The sequence below is a fragment of the Lepus europaeus genome, chromosome 10 (genome assembly GCF_033115175.1).
Source record: "Lepus europaeus isolate LE1 chromosome 10, mLepTim1.pri, whole genome shotgun sequence".
In the NCBI taxonomy this organism is placed as follows: domain Eukaryota; kingdom Metazoa; phylum Chordata; class Mammalia; order Lagomorpha; family Leporidae; genus Lepus; species Lepus europaeus.
The window spans coordinates 54,758,769-54,772,366 of NC_084836.1; the positions used below are offsets into that span (position 1 = coordinate 54,758,769).

The following is a 13,598-nucleotide window of genomic DNA, read 5'->3' on the forward strand; positions in this document are numbered from 1 at the left end:
CACTAAAATATGGCACTTACTGTATAGAATTTTCATCCATAGTATTTCTGTTTCACTGTTGCTTATGAAAGTTAAAAAACTATCATATACAGTTGGTGGAACTTCACAAAATAATGAGCTTCATTGCCTTTGTTGCTGAATATGCCTTGATGGTTACTTTTAAATGCATTTTCTCTTTATGTGCTACAGCTCTGGGAAAGGCTCTTATAGGTCTCTTTGGGGATTGAAGAAAACTATTGTATGACAAAGTTTCCCCTGGTATTTAAATGTCATTAAGTTTCTCTTATATGATGTGATATAAGGTGCCTGCCCCAGCTCCAATCACTCACAATGACACAAACCTCCTCTTGTCTTTTAGATTCTCTTTCTCAGTGACAGATGTCAATACCCACCAATCAAACAAGTTGTAAACCTTGAGGCCCTCTTGACTCTCACTTTTCCTTGTTTCCCACAACCTAATTGCTCCCTAACTCAGGGAAATCCCTCCTCATTAATATATCTGACGTCCAAGCCATCCACACAGCCACAGATACATTCCAGTCTCTCATTTGTGCCTGTGTAGGGCAGAGTCACCCAGACCTGCTTACTTTACTGGCTGGGCACCCATCTAGACTAATTCTCGGCTTCCTTTCAAGTCAAGTGTAGGCACAGAATAACTTCTTCACCTTGAGATGTGAGCGTAAGTGGACCAGTGACGAATTTTAAGAGAGCTTTCTTGCCCCTCCCATCAGCTGCATGCAGAAAAATCCTAAGGCAGAAGTTTCCAAATTTACACAATTCATAGTGCTCTTTGTGTCTCCATAAATTGTTTCTAACACTTTTAGGCCAAATTGAAATACCAGTAGTTCAATTTATTAAGTAGTTAGACCTAAATAACTGCTTCATATTTTATCCCAACAACTCACTAACCATTTTTTAAAACTATAAATGAAAGAATATGTTTATTTTAATCTTAAGCAGCTGCAACTACTTAGTAAATGATATGTATGCACTTGTTGGACACTGCACAGCTTCTCAAATGTTCAAATCAAAGTAATCATCAACAATCTCATTTCCTGTTCCACATTGATTTTCACTTGTTACTTGCTTTCTTTTGGTAGTAACTACCAAAAACCCAGTTTTGGAAAGAAATGACATCAAAAACAGCAATGCAGTATGATCTAATATTTAACTGAACTACCCTATAATAGGTGGTAGTGGGACCAACAGATGTGAAGTATGGCTATGTTTCCTTTGAAATTTTAAAATATTTCATGAGGGTCTTGTAAGTTCACCATAGAATATGATGTATTTCCGTGCACAATTTGAGAACCAGAATCTTAAGAAATACAGAGTCACAAAATAGAAAACAGCATGATAGATCCTTGAATCCCTGTTTGGAGGGGAATTGACTGCTGAACAGCAACACCCTATTGAGACTTGTACATGAGCAGAATTAATTCCTGTTGTACTTGAGCCATTACTAATTTGTGGATTTGTTGACAGAGCCTATCCTAATTTAACATATGCATTATACAGTGTATAGCTGCAGTGGCCTCTGGTAATTCTCCTCGAGTCTACTGCTTTTCTCCCTGATTCTTCATCAATCACTGCATCACACTAACAACAGACTAACCTCTGAAATTCAAGTCTGTCTTTCCATAGGATCCTTTATGACCTAATTTCTATTTGCTGCCCTCTTTTCTGTCAATCTGTCCTCATGTACCAGACCCTAATTCAGCATCTTTCAGTCTTGACAGAAACAACAACAACAATAAAAACTGCTCCTTTCCTCCATCTGATTCTGATTCTGATTCAATAGAAATGAACCAGTTCCTTGAAAAACACAAATTTCAACAGCTTATGAAATAGATAATATAATTCACTGTATTATCAAACTGAAGAAGAAAAGCTCATGGCTCTATTAATTGACAGGAAAAAACTTGATAAAATTCAAACCTGTTTGTCATAAAATCTCAGAAAAATAGGAAGAGAGGGGAACTTCCATAACTTGATAAAGAATAATACTTAAAGATAAAATACTGAATGAATTTTCCCTAATAGCAGAATAAAGCAAGGAGGTTCACTCTCACCACTCTTACTCTATATAGAGCTGGAACTCCAACCAGTGCTTTAGGCAATAAACAGAAATAAAGGCATGAAAATGAAAAAATCTAACAGTTGCTGTTTACAGAAGACATTATTGCCTACATAGAAAACCCAAAACTACTAAGTGAGTTCAACAAGGTCACAAGATACAAGAAAAATACACAGAAATCAAGTGTATGTGTTAAGTAGCAATAAACATATACATTAAAATTAATAATATAACCATTACAATTCTTGCAAAAATTTCATGCTTGGTGTGAAACTAAAAAAAAAAAATTCACAAAAACTTGTTTGCTGAAAACTAAAAGAAGCTGATTAAAGAAATCAAAAATCATCTATATAATTGGAAAGATATATCATGTTCAGGGCTTGGAAGAGTCATAGTAAAGATGTTAATTCTTTCTGAATTCATATACAGGTTTAACACAAATCGAGTCCCAGTAAATTTTTGTAACTGTTGACAAAATTATTCCAAAAGTTACACTGGAAGACAAAGGAATAATTTTTAAAAAAGAAGAAAGTGGGAGGACTCAGTCTCCCCAATTTCAAGACATATTGTGACATTATGTAGTTACAGTCATAAATTTTGTGTGATATTGGTGGAGAGACTGACACATAGATCAGTAGAACCAGAGAACCAAGTAGTAGACCCCATATAAATATGCCCAACTGGTTCTTAATAAGATATAAGTAATCCAAAAGTGAAAAGATATATATTCAAGTGCTGGAGTAATTGAACATCCATAGGCAAAAAAGCAAAAACAGAGTTGACCAAAGCCTCATCTTGTATGAAAGGTAACTCAAAGTGGACCACAGACCATAAAGTTGAAAGACTGTAGACAGTTTTTAGAAACTGTAGGAAGGACACTGGAGAAAATTTTTAGGATCCAAGGCTTAGCAAAGAGTTCCTGTGCTTCACAAAAGTGTGATCAAAATTAAAAATATTTGCTTTATGGAAAAAAACCAAGCAATCTAATTATAAAATGGAAAAAATGCATGATGGATATATAGATGGCAAGTAGTCAGTACACAAAAAGATGCTCTTACACTGTTGGTGGGAAAGTAAAGTGATATAGCTATAGCTACTCCAAAAAACCAAAAATACAAGAATAAATATGTGACTATCATATGACCTAAACATTGTATTTCTGGACATTTATCCCACGGAAGAATACTTAGCATTCACATGAATTCACATGACTATTTATGGCAGCTTCTGTCATAGTAGCCAACAACTGGAAATAACCAAGAGGTTCTTCAGTCATTAAATGGTTAAACAAACGGCGGTATAGCTATACCATGGAGAGCTGCTCAGCAGTAAAATGAATAATCTATTGCTACAAGCTATAGATTGACAGGCAGAGTTAGACGGTGAGAGAGAGAGAGAGAGAGAGAGAAAGGTCTTCCATTGGCTCACCCCTCAAATGGCTGCCATGGCTGGCGTGCTGTGCCGATCCAAAGCCAGGAGCCAGGTGCTTCCTCCTGGTCGCCCATGTGGGTGCAGGCGCCCAAGCACTTGGCATCCTCCACTGCCTTCCTGGGCCACAGCAGAGAGCTGGACTGGAAGAGGAGCAGCTGGGACTAGAACCCGGCGCCCATATGGGATGCCGGTGCCACAGGCAGAGGATTAACCAAGTGAGCCATGGTGCTGGCCCCATTCATTCCATTTTCAACCTAGCTTCCCTGCTAGTGCACCTGGGAAAGCAGCAGAAGATGGCCCAAACGCTTGGGCTCCTGCCACCCACCTGGGAGACCAGCATGGAGTTCTAGGCTCCCAGCTTTGGCTGTTGCAGCCACTTGGGGAATCAACCAATGATGGAAGATTCATTCTCTCTCTCTCTTTCTCTCTCTCTCTCTCTCTCTCTCTCTCTCTCTCTCTTAATAAATAAATTGTACATTTTTTTTACAGAACTGAAAGTTTAATAAAAACAACAAAGTTCCATCAGTGGGTATCCTGATTCAATTGGTCTGGGGTGGACTTAGCCTCAGAATGTTGTAAGCTCCCTGAGTGATTATAACATGAAGCCAAAATTGAAAAACTGCAACTTTAACTAAAGGACTTGAATTTCCCAGAACCCATATAATTGACCATGTGTTATTCATCTGCCTTTTACACCTTCCCTTCCTCTGACACAGGCTGACTTCAAGACAGCTCTAGGATAAGACCTCAGAGTAATTCTGCTGGCCCGGTCATAGTGGGCCATCCCAGGATGTAGCACTAGGGTGTGTTTTTACTCTTGTCATAGCCCTTATTACTCTTTTTTTAAGGAATTACTTTTATTTATTTGAAAGACAGAGTTACAGAGAAAGGTAGAACCAGAGAGAGAAAGAGAGAGGTCTTCCATTCTGCTGGTTCACTCCCCAAACAGCCAGAGCTGAGCTGATCCGAAGGCAGGAGCTTCTTCCAGGTCTCTCACATGAGTGTAGGGGCCCAAGAACTTGGGCCATCTTCTACTGTTTTCCCAGGCCATAGTAGAGAGCTGGATCAGAAAAGGAGAAACCAGGACTTGAACCGGTGCCCATATGGGATGCAGGCACTGCAGATTGGGGCTTTAACCCGTTGCACCACAGCACCGGCCCGCCCTTATTACTCTTGGTTGTAATCTTACATGAGTCTCCTCCCTTTCAGTATTGGCACAATGGTCTGTTTTATCATTCCTTTCCTGTTTCTTCAGATCCTGAATTTTAGAGATTGCCAAAAATTAGGATTAACTCCCTTTTGCTGATATGAGGCCTAATGATAATTTTAAAATAAGAAATGAGACAATATCCAAACACAAAGGGCTTTAGGGAACAAAATAAGATTATTATACTGTACCTTTGTTCTGTGCAGAACAGTGTCACACACAAAAAATAATAAGATCTGCTGTGGGTTTGGAATGCCCTTGTGCCTATGATACTTCTTTTGTTTTCATGTGGTTTGCTTTGCTTTGCTTTCTTTTGCATTGCATGTCCAAGCAGACTCTGACCAATTTGATGGGATAGGGGCTAAAGGGATTGGCAAACCCTGAGAGCTTTGTCAGTCTTTTCATCCTAGGCCCTTGTTTCTGGTTGTCTGATTCTTCCTATAATTTCTCCTGTAGGAGACATGCCTGGTGGTGTCACATCTAGTTATAACCCCATTACCTTGCTCAGGGAGGCTTCCTGGATAGGCTTGCTCTATTCTTTCATGGTAGAATGGAACAGCAAGCTTATCCACCCTGGGAGCACGATTTCTTTGCAAGGATATATGTTTCATTTTGCAATGATGTAATATATATCTTGTGCTAAAAAAAAATTCTTTGGGCACTTTTATTAATACTGTTGACTTTGTGAACTAATCTAGAGATAATTGGCCACTTTTGATGCTGGGTTATGTTGTGCTGTCCACTGAAATAGTAAGTCCTAGATGGTACGGATTTTTTGTATTTGTTCACTGTTGTGTCGTCAGTGCCTAGAACACTGCCTGGCACATAGGAAGTGCTAAGCTATTACTGAATGAGAGACGGATGCTTTTTCATTTTTTCTGCTCTTATATCCCTCAGAAGTGCTTTAACATGTTCTTTCTATAGATATTGTACATTTAAATTTCTTTTTTTAGGAATTTTACCTGTGGGCTATTGTAAATAGGAACTTCGATAATAACTTCTAACTGGCTGGCTGTCTACATAAAGGATATGGTTTTTTTGCATATTGATTGGGCAACCATCTGTATTCTCAAATTTCCTCATTTTTTTCTAAAGATTTTTCATGATTCTCTAGCTTTTACAAATGATCATTGTTTCTTTTCTTAAAACCTGCTGGGCTTCAGTAATTTGAAAGATAGAATTAGAAACCCAAAGAAAAGCAGCCAACAAGTAAATCCCATGCTATATGTGGAGATTCTTATTGATTATATTGAGTAAGTAGTAGTACAGATGTAAACCTGCAGTTTCTTTTCTATGATAATTAGATATGGTGATTAAGGAAAGCATTAAATCCAGAACTACCTCATTCCTGCCAGTTGGGCATCATCTGTTCCCCATGCTGTTTACTAATTTGGAGAGACAATGATGTTTGATACAAGGCCCTCTTTACTGGGGGAGGTATATATGCAGTTCAAATCGCAACAGAAAGAAATTCCCAGGACATATTGGTTGCCCAAGTTGCAGGGTTTTACTGCAAAGTTTGCTCAGTAAGCTTTTATGTGTAAGTGAACTCATGCAAATGAATGCATCTGTCTTCATTTCTCTTTGCCACTATATCATTATGCAAACATTAAACACCAAAAAGACATAAAATGATTGATTAGTTGTGTGAAGATTGCAGGGTAGCAGAAAGCAGTCTTCAGTAGCAGGTTCTTCCCTCTCCAGTCTGTTTCTCCAGCTCAGAAACACCCATAACAGATTTAGTCAATTCGACAGGAACCAGAGAAACTTATTGGTAGTTAACATACTTATGACTCAGCCCATTTTCTTGCAGCACTATTCTATCTTTGCTCCTGGGCTTTGCCTAATTTATATTCTTTTGTCTGCTCTGCTCAGCTCATCCTGATTGGTAAGCATGTACAGCCTATTGGACAGAAGATAAAACTGTGAAAAAGATGTTGAAGTTGGAACCTTGACCCTTGAGTTCACAGGGGTACCCAGCCCATCTCCCCTGTGACTCTTCCACACAGCATACCCTGTGGCATGGTGGTCTGTGACTTTGTCTTTGCAGCTGGGTTATAAGCATCTTGAAGATCATGGCCTTAGCTTTTTACATCTTGGAGTTTCATGCTTGGGCTTACAGTAGGCATTCCGTAAATTCTTGAATCAGTGAGTTCACAATTACTCAATTAAGTGCTGTGTATTTCTTTCACATTGTTAAAACTAGCTCTTAGGAAAAGATATGACATTTTTAAATGAAAAGATAATTGAGTGTTGCAAGTTAGAAAGTAGATCAGTGTATTTCTATTTTTTATAGCGATCAAATTAAACTGAAGGAATTGAGCTTTTCTAGATTTCTAGGATTCAGGCAGAAGCCTGGAAAGGACCCATGTTCCTCATAGAGAAAACTGCATTGCTTACCCCCAGTAAGACTGCACCTAGGAACCGGTGTTCCATTTGTTCTGGGACCCTGCCCTTGAAAACCTGAGTAGGAATAATATTTCTATGAACCAAAACTTACTTCTTGCATACCTGGTATTACTGTATCAGAGATGCTTCTTGGTGGATTTTGATTGACCTAAGACAGGCAGTTTTTTTAAAAAAAAAAAAACTATTCTTTTAACTTTTAAAGATCTATAATCAAATGTTTAAATGTACAAGGTTATGCCACATATTTAAAGAATATACAAAGAATTTTTGGTAGATACATTACATCTCTGCAATGTGAACTGTCACCATCTACTATGCATTTTAGTTACTTGAATTACTTTATTATTTTAATAATTTTTAAGCTAGACTTATGTGAACAAGAATTTACAGAGGTTGTTAAGTCTCTCTCTTCATGTCATGGTTCAGCCTGTGTAGTTTTCTAGAGGATGTCTAAGGGGTAGTTTTGTTCTATTTTAAGTAGGCACGGGTGAAATGTACACAATGATGGACTTCTGTTACAAATGCTTCTGGTAAATGGTATAAAAAGTTCTGTGGTTCTATTCACTTGACAAGAATTTTCATTCTTGAATTTCGATTCCTATTCCATCCTTCATGCAAAATGCAATAGATGAAGCTGACTTCATATACACTTCCTTGGCTTCTTTAAAGGACTGTAACAACCCACATATGCAATCTAGTGAGACTGCCATGAAAAAGCAGACTTCTAGCCAGGTATACTGGGATGCTAAAAATCACAGGACCTGGCAATCTTTTTTTTAAATGAATGTACCAGTCTAGATTAATGATATATTTAACTAGTCTTCAGCATTTTTAAAAGCTTTATTGGAGCTAGCATTCTGTTGCAGTGAGTTAAGGCACTGCTTGCAATGCTGGCATTCCACACCAGAACACTCGTTCTAGTCCTAGCCACTCTGCTTATGATCCAGCTCCCTGCTAATGTGCCTGGGAAGGCAGCAGAAAGTGGTCCAAGTGTTTGAGCCCTTGCAACTCATTTAGGAGACCAGGATGAAGTTCCTAACTCCTTGCTTTGGTCTGGCCCGGAGCTAGCTATTGTGACCATTTAGGGAATGAACCAATGGACAATGGATGGATGGTCTCTCTCTCTCTCTCTCTCTCTCTCTGTGTGTGTGTGTGTATTTGTGTGTGCGTGCATGTGTGTCCTTCTCTATCATCCGCTTTTCAAAGAAATAAATACATCTTACAAAAAATTTTGAGATTTATTAATTTTATTTATTTGAAAAGGAGAGCAACAAAGAGAAAAGCAGAGAGAGAAAAAGAGAGAGAAATCTTCCATCTACTGATCACTTACCCATTGGTTACACCAGGAGCCAGAAACTTCATCCACATCTCTCACATGGGTGGCAGGGGCCCAAGCACTTGGGCTATCTTCCTCTGCTTTCCCAGTTGCATTAGCAAACAGCTGTGTTGGAAATGAAGCCGTCAGGACTCGAACCAGCACTCTGATACGGGATGCCAACATCACAACACCAGCCCCAAGGACTCAGCAGTCTTCAGAGCCCTACCTGAATGGCATTCTGTTCATCACAGAGGAAGTGGGTGCCCTATTGCCCCTTGCCTCCTTTCTCCAAGTACTCAGCTCTCCCCACTGGATCACAAAAGAGATTGTTTCTGTCCCTAACACAATTTGGTTTTATCATTGGCTAGTGGATTGATATATCAGTAGCAACAATTTTAAAAACCTTTATGTTAAGCATTCATAGAGACTTTCAAAGTTATAATTAACTGTTATATGTAATTAAGGAAAGAGCAGAGGTATGCAAATAGTCATTTTTAAATTTGATTTTGAAAAAGCAAGTCTGTTATTGCATTTTAATGTGAATGTCTTTGATGTGCTCTAAGTTCGTAACCCCTGGAATTTATAACATGATTCGGGAGGAGTTGGAAAACTGTCTAGTTTGATCATGCCTACCCAGAAAGTGTGGTTGTAGGGCAGGGGGGAATAACATCACAGAGAATTGTAAAACAGTGTTTATCATAATTAGCCTCTGGACAGGTAAATATTGACTCTACTCTTATTTCTGGAAGAAAGGATATTCTTAAAGTTTACTTACTTTCTGCTTTGCCCAGCACCGAGAGAGTAGAGTCTATGCTTGGCACATAGACATTATCCCTACAAAGATCTGTGAGTTTTAAAATTTGATCAAGGGCAGGCATTTGGTGTAGTGAAGATGCCCTTGGGATTCCCATGTCTTACATTAGTATGCCTGGGTTCAAGTCCTAGCTCTGCTGTGAATTTCAGCTTCCTGCTAATGCATGCCCTGGAAGGCAACAGGTGATGGTTCAAACAGTTGGGTCCCTGCCACCCACATGGGAGACCCAGATTGAGTTCTTGGCTCCTGGCTTGGGGCTGCTCTAGCTCTGGCTGTTCAGGTATTTAGAGAGTTAACTGGCAAATGAAGTATTTCTCCTCTTCTCTTCTCTTCTCTTCTCTTCTCTTCTCTTCTCTTCTCTTCTCTCTCTCTCTCTCTCTCTCTCTCTCCCCTTTCTGTCTGCCTCTCAAATTTTTAAAAGCTACAATAATGTTAATGTCATTATTCAAATATAAAAAAACTAATGAAATTAGATCTCCCATATGGGTGGCAGAAACTCAAGTACCTGAGCTATCATCTGCTGCCTCTCAAACACATTAGCAAGAATTCTGGATCGGAAATAGAGCAGCTGGGACTTGAACCAGACGCTCTGATACGGGATGCAAGCATTGCGAGCTGCAGCTTAACCCACTGTACCACAACTACCCTGAGAATGAGGGATTCCTGGCAGTTAATCAGAACTTCTGAGAACCAGCTCTGCCTTGCCGTACAGTGATACATTCTGCAAGAAACTCTGAGTTGTTACCTGAGCCACTGTACTCTGTGTTTGAAAGACAAAGTAGCACAGGTATATTTTTCTTGAACTGGTAGAAAGCTCTCTTCTGTCAGTTGACTTCCTAAGCTGTGATGCACCGTGAACCTAGTCTGCTGCTGTTGTACTGTATGCATTTGTGTTCTTATTTAAAATTCCATTCTAACTGCTTGCAACTTCCCACTGCTCCCCTTGGAGTTACAACCAGAGAAAGTCATTTGAGAATGGCAGAAAACAAAGGATGAAATTATCTCTTGAATGTAGACAGTGCAGGCTACTTATTGTCAGCCAAGAGTGAAGTACCCCATGGGCACCCATTTTAATAACCTCTCGTGGGGTATCTGCTGAACTTTATCCACATGCACATCTTTCTAAGATCCTCTGCAGATTATAAATGGAAGGAGGCCAAAGGACTTTTCTCATAAAAAGAAAAGTGGAAAGGCTTTGGGGAGAAGTCGCTTAATCCTACCCAGAACAACATCAGTGGTTTTGCTCTCATTTAATCAGGCAAATGCTTTTCTTTTAACAGAAGAGTTCAAGGGCTCCACCGTTGTTGAACTGATGAAGAAGGAAGGCACGACCCTGGGTCTGACGGTGTCGGGAGGAATTGATAAGGACGGCAAGCCAAGGGTGTCTAATCTGCGGCAAGGAGGAATCGCTGCCAGGTACCTGCCTCGTGGGGGAACATGGGAGAAGGAACACAGCACGTAATTAATTCAAAAATTAAAGCTTTATCAGAAAAGGTCACTAATAAATAAGTGACAGCTGCCATCTGCTAGGCTGGGCCTCCCTGCAGAGCGGCACAGAGAGCCTGGTCTCAGAAGTTGTACCCAGGGTCTGCCAGCACAGCTTCCCTGGCCTGTGCTGGAGTCACCTGGGAGGTTCTTATGTCGTCTCAGGAGCAGCCCTCACGAGGCTTCACAAGGTTCTAATGAGCCCCACGCCTTCCCCTGCGCAGCAGGAAGGCTGCAGTGGGAAGAAGACACTTGCATGGTCTCAGTGTGAAACTCATGACCCAGGGAACGTGTCAAGGGGAAGCTGCCAAAGAGGCATGTGGCTCGTCTAGACAGAGCGCAGGCCCCGTTCCAAGTCTGAGTACAGATTTTGCTTTTCCACATCCTCTCTCCTTTTCTGCTCATGAGAGTTTCCTTCTCGCCAAGACGATTTTCAGAGAACAGAAGGTTTAGAGAGGGAGGTCTCACACCCTTCCCCTGAGCCGCATGCTGCTCCAGTTACTGCCAAAGGCAGCATGCCCTGGATGCTGCGCAGCGAAGGGCTTCCTTTACAGACACACTGTCAGCGGCTCTCAGGGGCATGTGTCTGGTGCAGTGATCCAGATATCACTGTGACACCTGCATCCCAGATTGGAGTGCCCGGGTTTGAATCCTAGCTCTGTTCCCGATTCCAGCTTCCCACTAATGCCCACCCTGGGAGGCAGCAGGTGATGGATCAAGTAGCTGAGTCCCTGCCATCTGTGTGGAAGACCTGGATTGAGTTCCCTGCTCCCAGCTCTGACCAGGCCCGTCCCCAGCTGTTGCAGGCATTTGGGGAGTGAACCAGCCGATTGAAGGTCTCTCTCTGTCTCTGTGTATGAGACTTTCAAATAGATAAATAAACAAGTACCTGTTCCCTCTCAGCAAGAGGGAATAGAAGAAGCAGGTTTCACTAAAGTCAGGTTAGCATATCTTAAATTCTGAACACCAATGTTCTTGTGCACATACTTCCAAGTCAAATTTTCTTTCTTTATAAAGCATCTTTCCGGGCCGGCGCCGTGGCTTAACAGGCTAATCCTCCGCCTTGCGGCGCTGGCACACCAGATTCTAGTCCCGGTTGGGGCGCCGGATTCTATCCCAGTCGCCCCTCTTCCAGGCCAGCTCTCTGCTATGGCCCGGGAAGGCAGTGGAGGATGGCCCAAGTGCTTGGGCCCTGCACCCGCATGGGAGACCAGGAGAAGCACCTGGCTCCTGGCTTCGGATCAGCGCGATACGCCGGCCGCAGCGGCCATTGGAGGGTGAACCAACGGCAAAAAGGAAGACCTTTCTCTCTCTCTCTCTTTCTCTCACTATCCACTCTGCCTGTCAAAAATAAATAAATAAAAAAAATAAAAAATATAAAGCATCTTTCCAAAATAATGTGTACTTTTAATGACAAGCCTGTTTGTTCAGTTTGTAGACTGACTCCAGCTAAATGTTCTATGATCTCAGATATTGTTTGTAACAAAGCCTAAAGTGAACTCAAACAGCTTAATCCACTTTCCTTAGGCTATTAAAAGAGACATCTTTCACACCCACAGCCTCCTTTATTTTATAGTTGTTATGGCCAGTCCATGATGCTAGGGCTTCATATGTCTTCAGAGCTCCTTTCTGTCTAGCCCTTGAAGCAAATATGAACAGGGAAAATATTGCTTTCAGTTGTATTAATGCCACGATTAAAAGTAATACTGGGCCTTTAATATGGAGCATTAAAAATCATCAAATATTCATTGCTTAAGGCATTACTATTTTGCAGATAAAGTTTCAAAATAAAGATAAGGTCTCTGCCCTAAAGAGGCTTACAGTCTACTAGGGGTGAAAAAGTATAAAATAGCCTGGGGAAGTTTGGGAGCAGTAATGGGGTTCCATCATGGTAAAAAGTAACAGCTCATGTGTTACAACAGCCTTAGGTGGTTACGTTGCCATAGATTACAGTCAAGCCAAGGTCAAAGAAACAGCATGGACTTCAAGCTGGAGGTATAAGGATGGCTCTCTGAAGGGGGAATGCATGGAGCTGGACCTGTATAAAATAAATGCAGGAGGTAAGGGTGAACACTCAGCCTAGTGGCTGGGATGCCCAGCTCTAGCTCCTGACTCCAGCTTCCTGCTAACGCAGACTCTGGGAGGCAGCAGGTGATGCCTGAAAAGATTCTGTTGTTGCTACTCACTTGAGATCCCTGGCTTCAGTTTGGCCCAGCCCTGAGCATTGCAAATATTTGCAAAGTGAACCAGTGGATGGGGCCTTTCTCTCTCTCTCTCTCTCTCTCTCTCTCTCTCTCTCTCTCTCTCTCTCTCTCTCTCTCTCCCCCTCTCCCCCTCCCTCTCCCCCTCCCCTCCCCTCTCCCTCTCCCTCTCCCTCCTCCTCCCCCTCCCCTCCCCTCTCCCTCCCTCTCCTTCTCCACTCCCTCTCCCCCTCCCTCCTCCTCCCCTCCCTCTGCTCTTCCCCTTCTCTTTCTCTCTCTCACTCTCCATTACTCTCTCTCCCTCCCTCTTTCTCCCTCTCCTCTCTCTCCTCTCTTTCTCTGCCTCTGAAAGAAAGTTGTAAATGTGTAAAGTATTTCAGTTTGGGGAGAAGATTTTATTGAAAGCCCTTATCAGTGACACAAATTTTAATTCCTTTCATGGGTCTTTCTGCCTGCTTTTAGTTTGGAAGCAGAGTTTGGAGAAAAGCCCAAGAGCAGCCAAAGTTCTGTTATAGTGGTAAAGAGAAATGGGATGTTACCGAAAACCAATACTTGCATTGTAATTTCTTCTTCCCCAACACTCTTTATATCACTCCTGCTAAATAATAAATAACAAAAAATAGATAGTAAGCAATAAATAGCAAAATAAGCTGACT

General features: G+C 41.3%; 1 protein-coding gene across 4 annotated transcripts in view; it reads left to right on the top strand.

Annotated features, from left to right (window-relative positions):
* GRIP1 (glutamate receptor interacting protein 1) overlaps nucleotides 1-13,598 on the top strand; it is a 434,525-nt gene that overhangs the window by 253,080 nt on the left and 167,847 nt on the right. For all 4 annotated transcript variants that reach the window (XM_062202081.1, XM_062202082.1, XM_062202083.1 and 1 more), the window contains exon 3: nucleotides 10,537-10,672. In XM_062202081.1, the coding sequence (XP_062058065.1) occupies nucleotides 10,537-10,672 (136 nt within the window). The remainder of the gene's footprint in view (nucleotides 1-10,536; nucleotides 10,673-13,598) is intronic.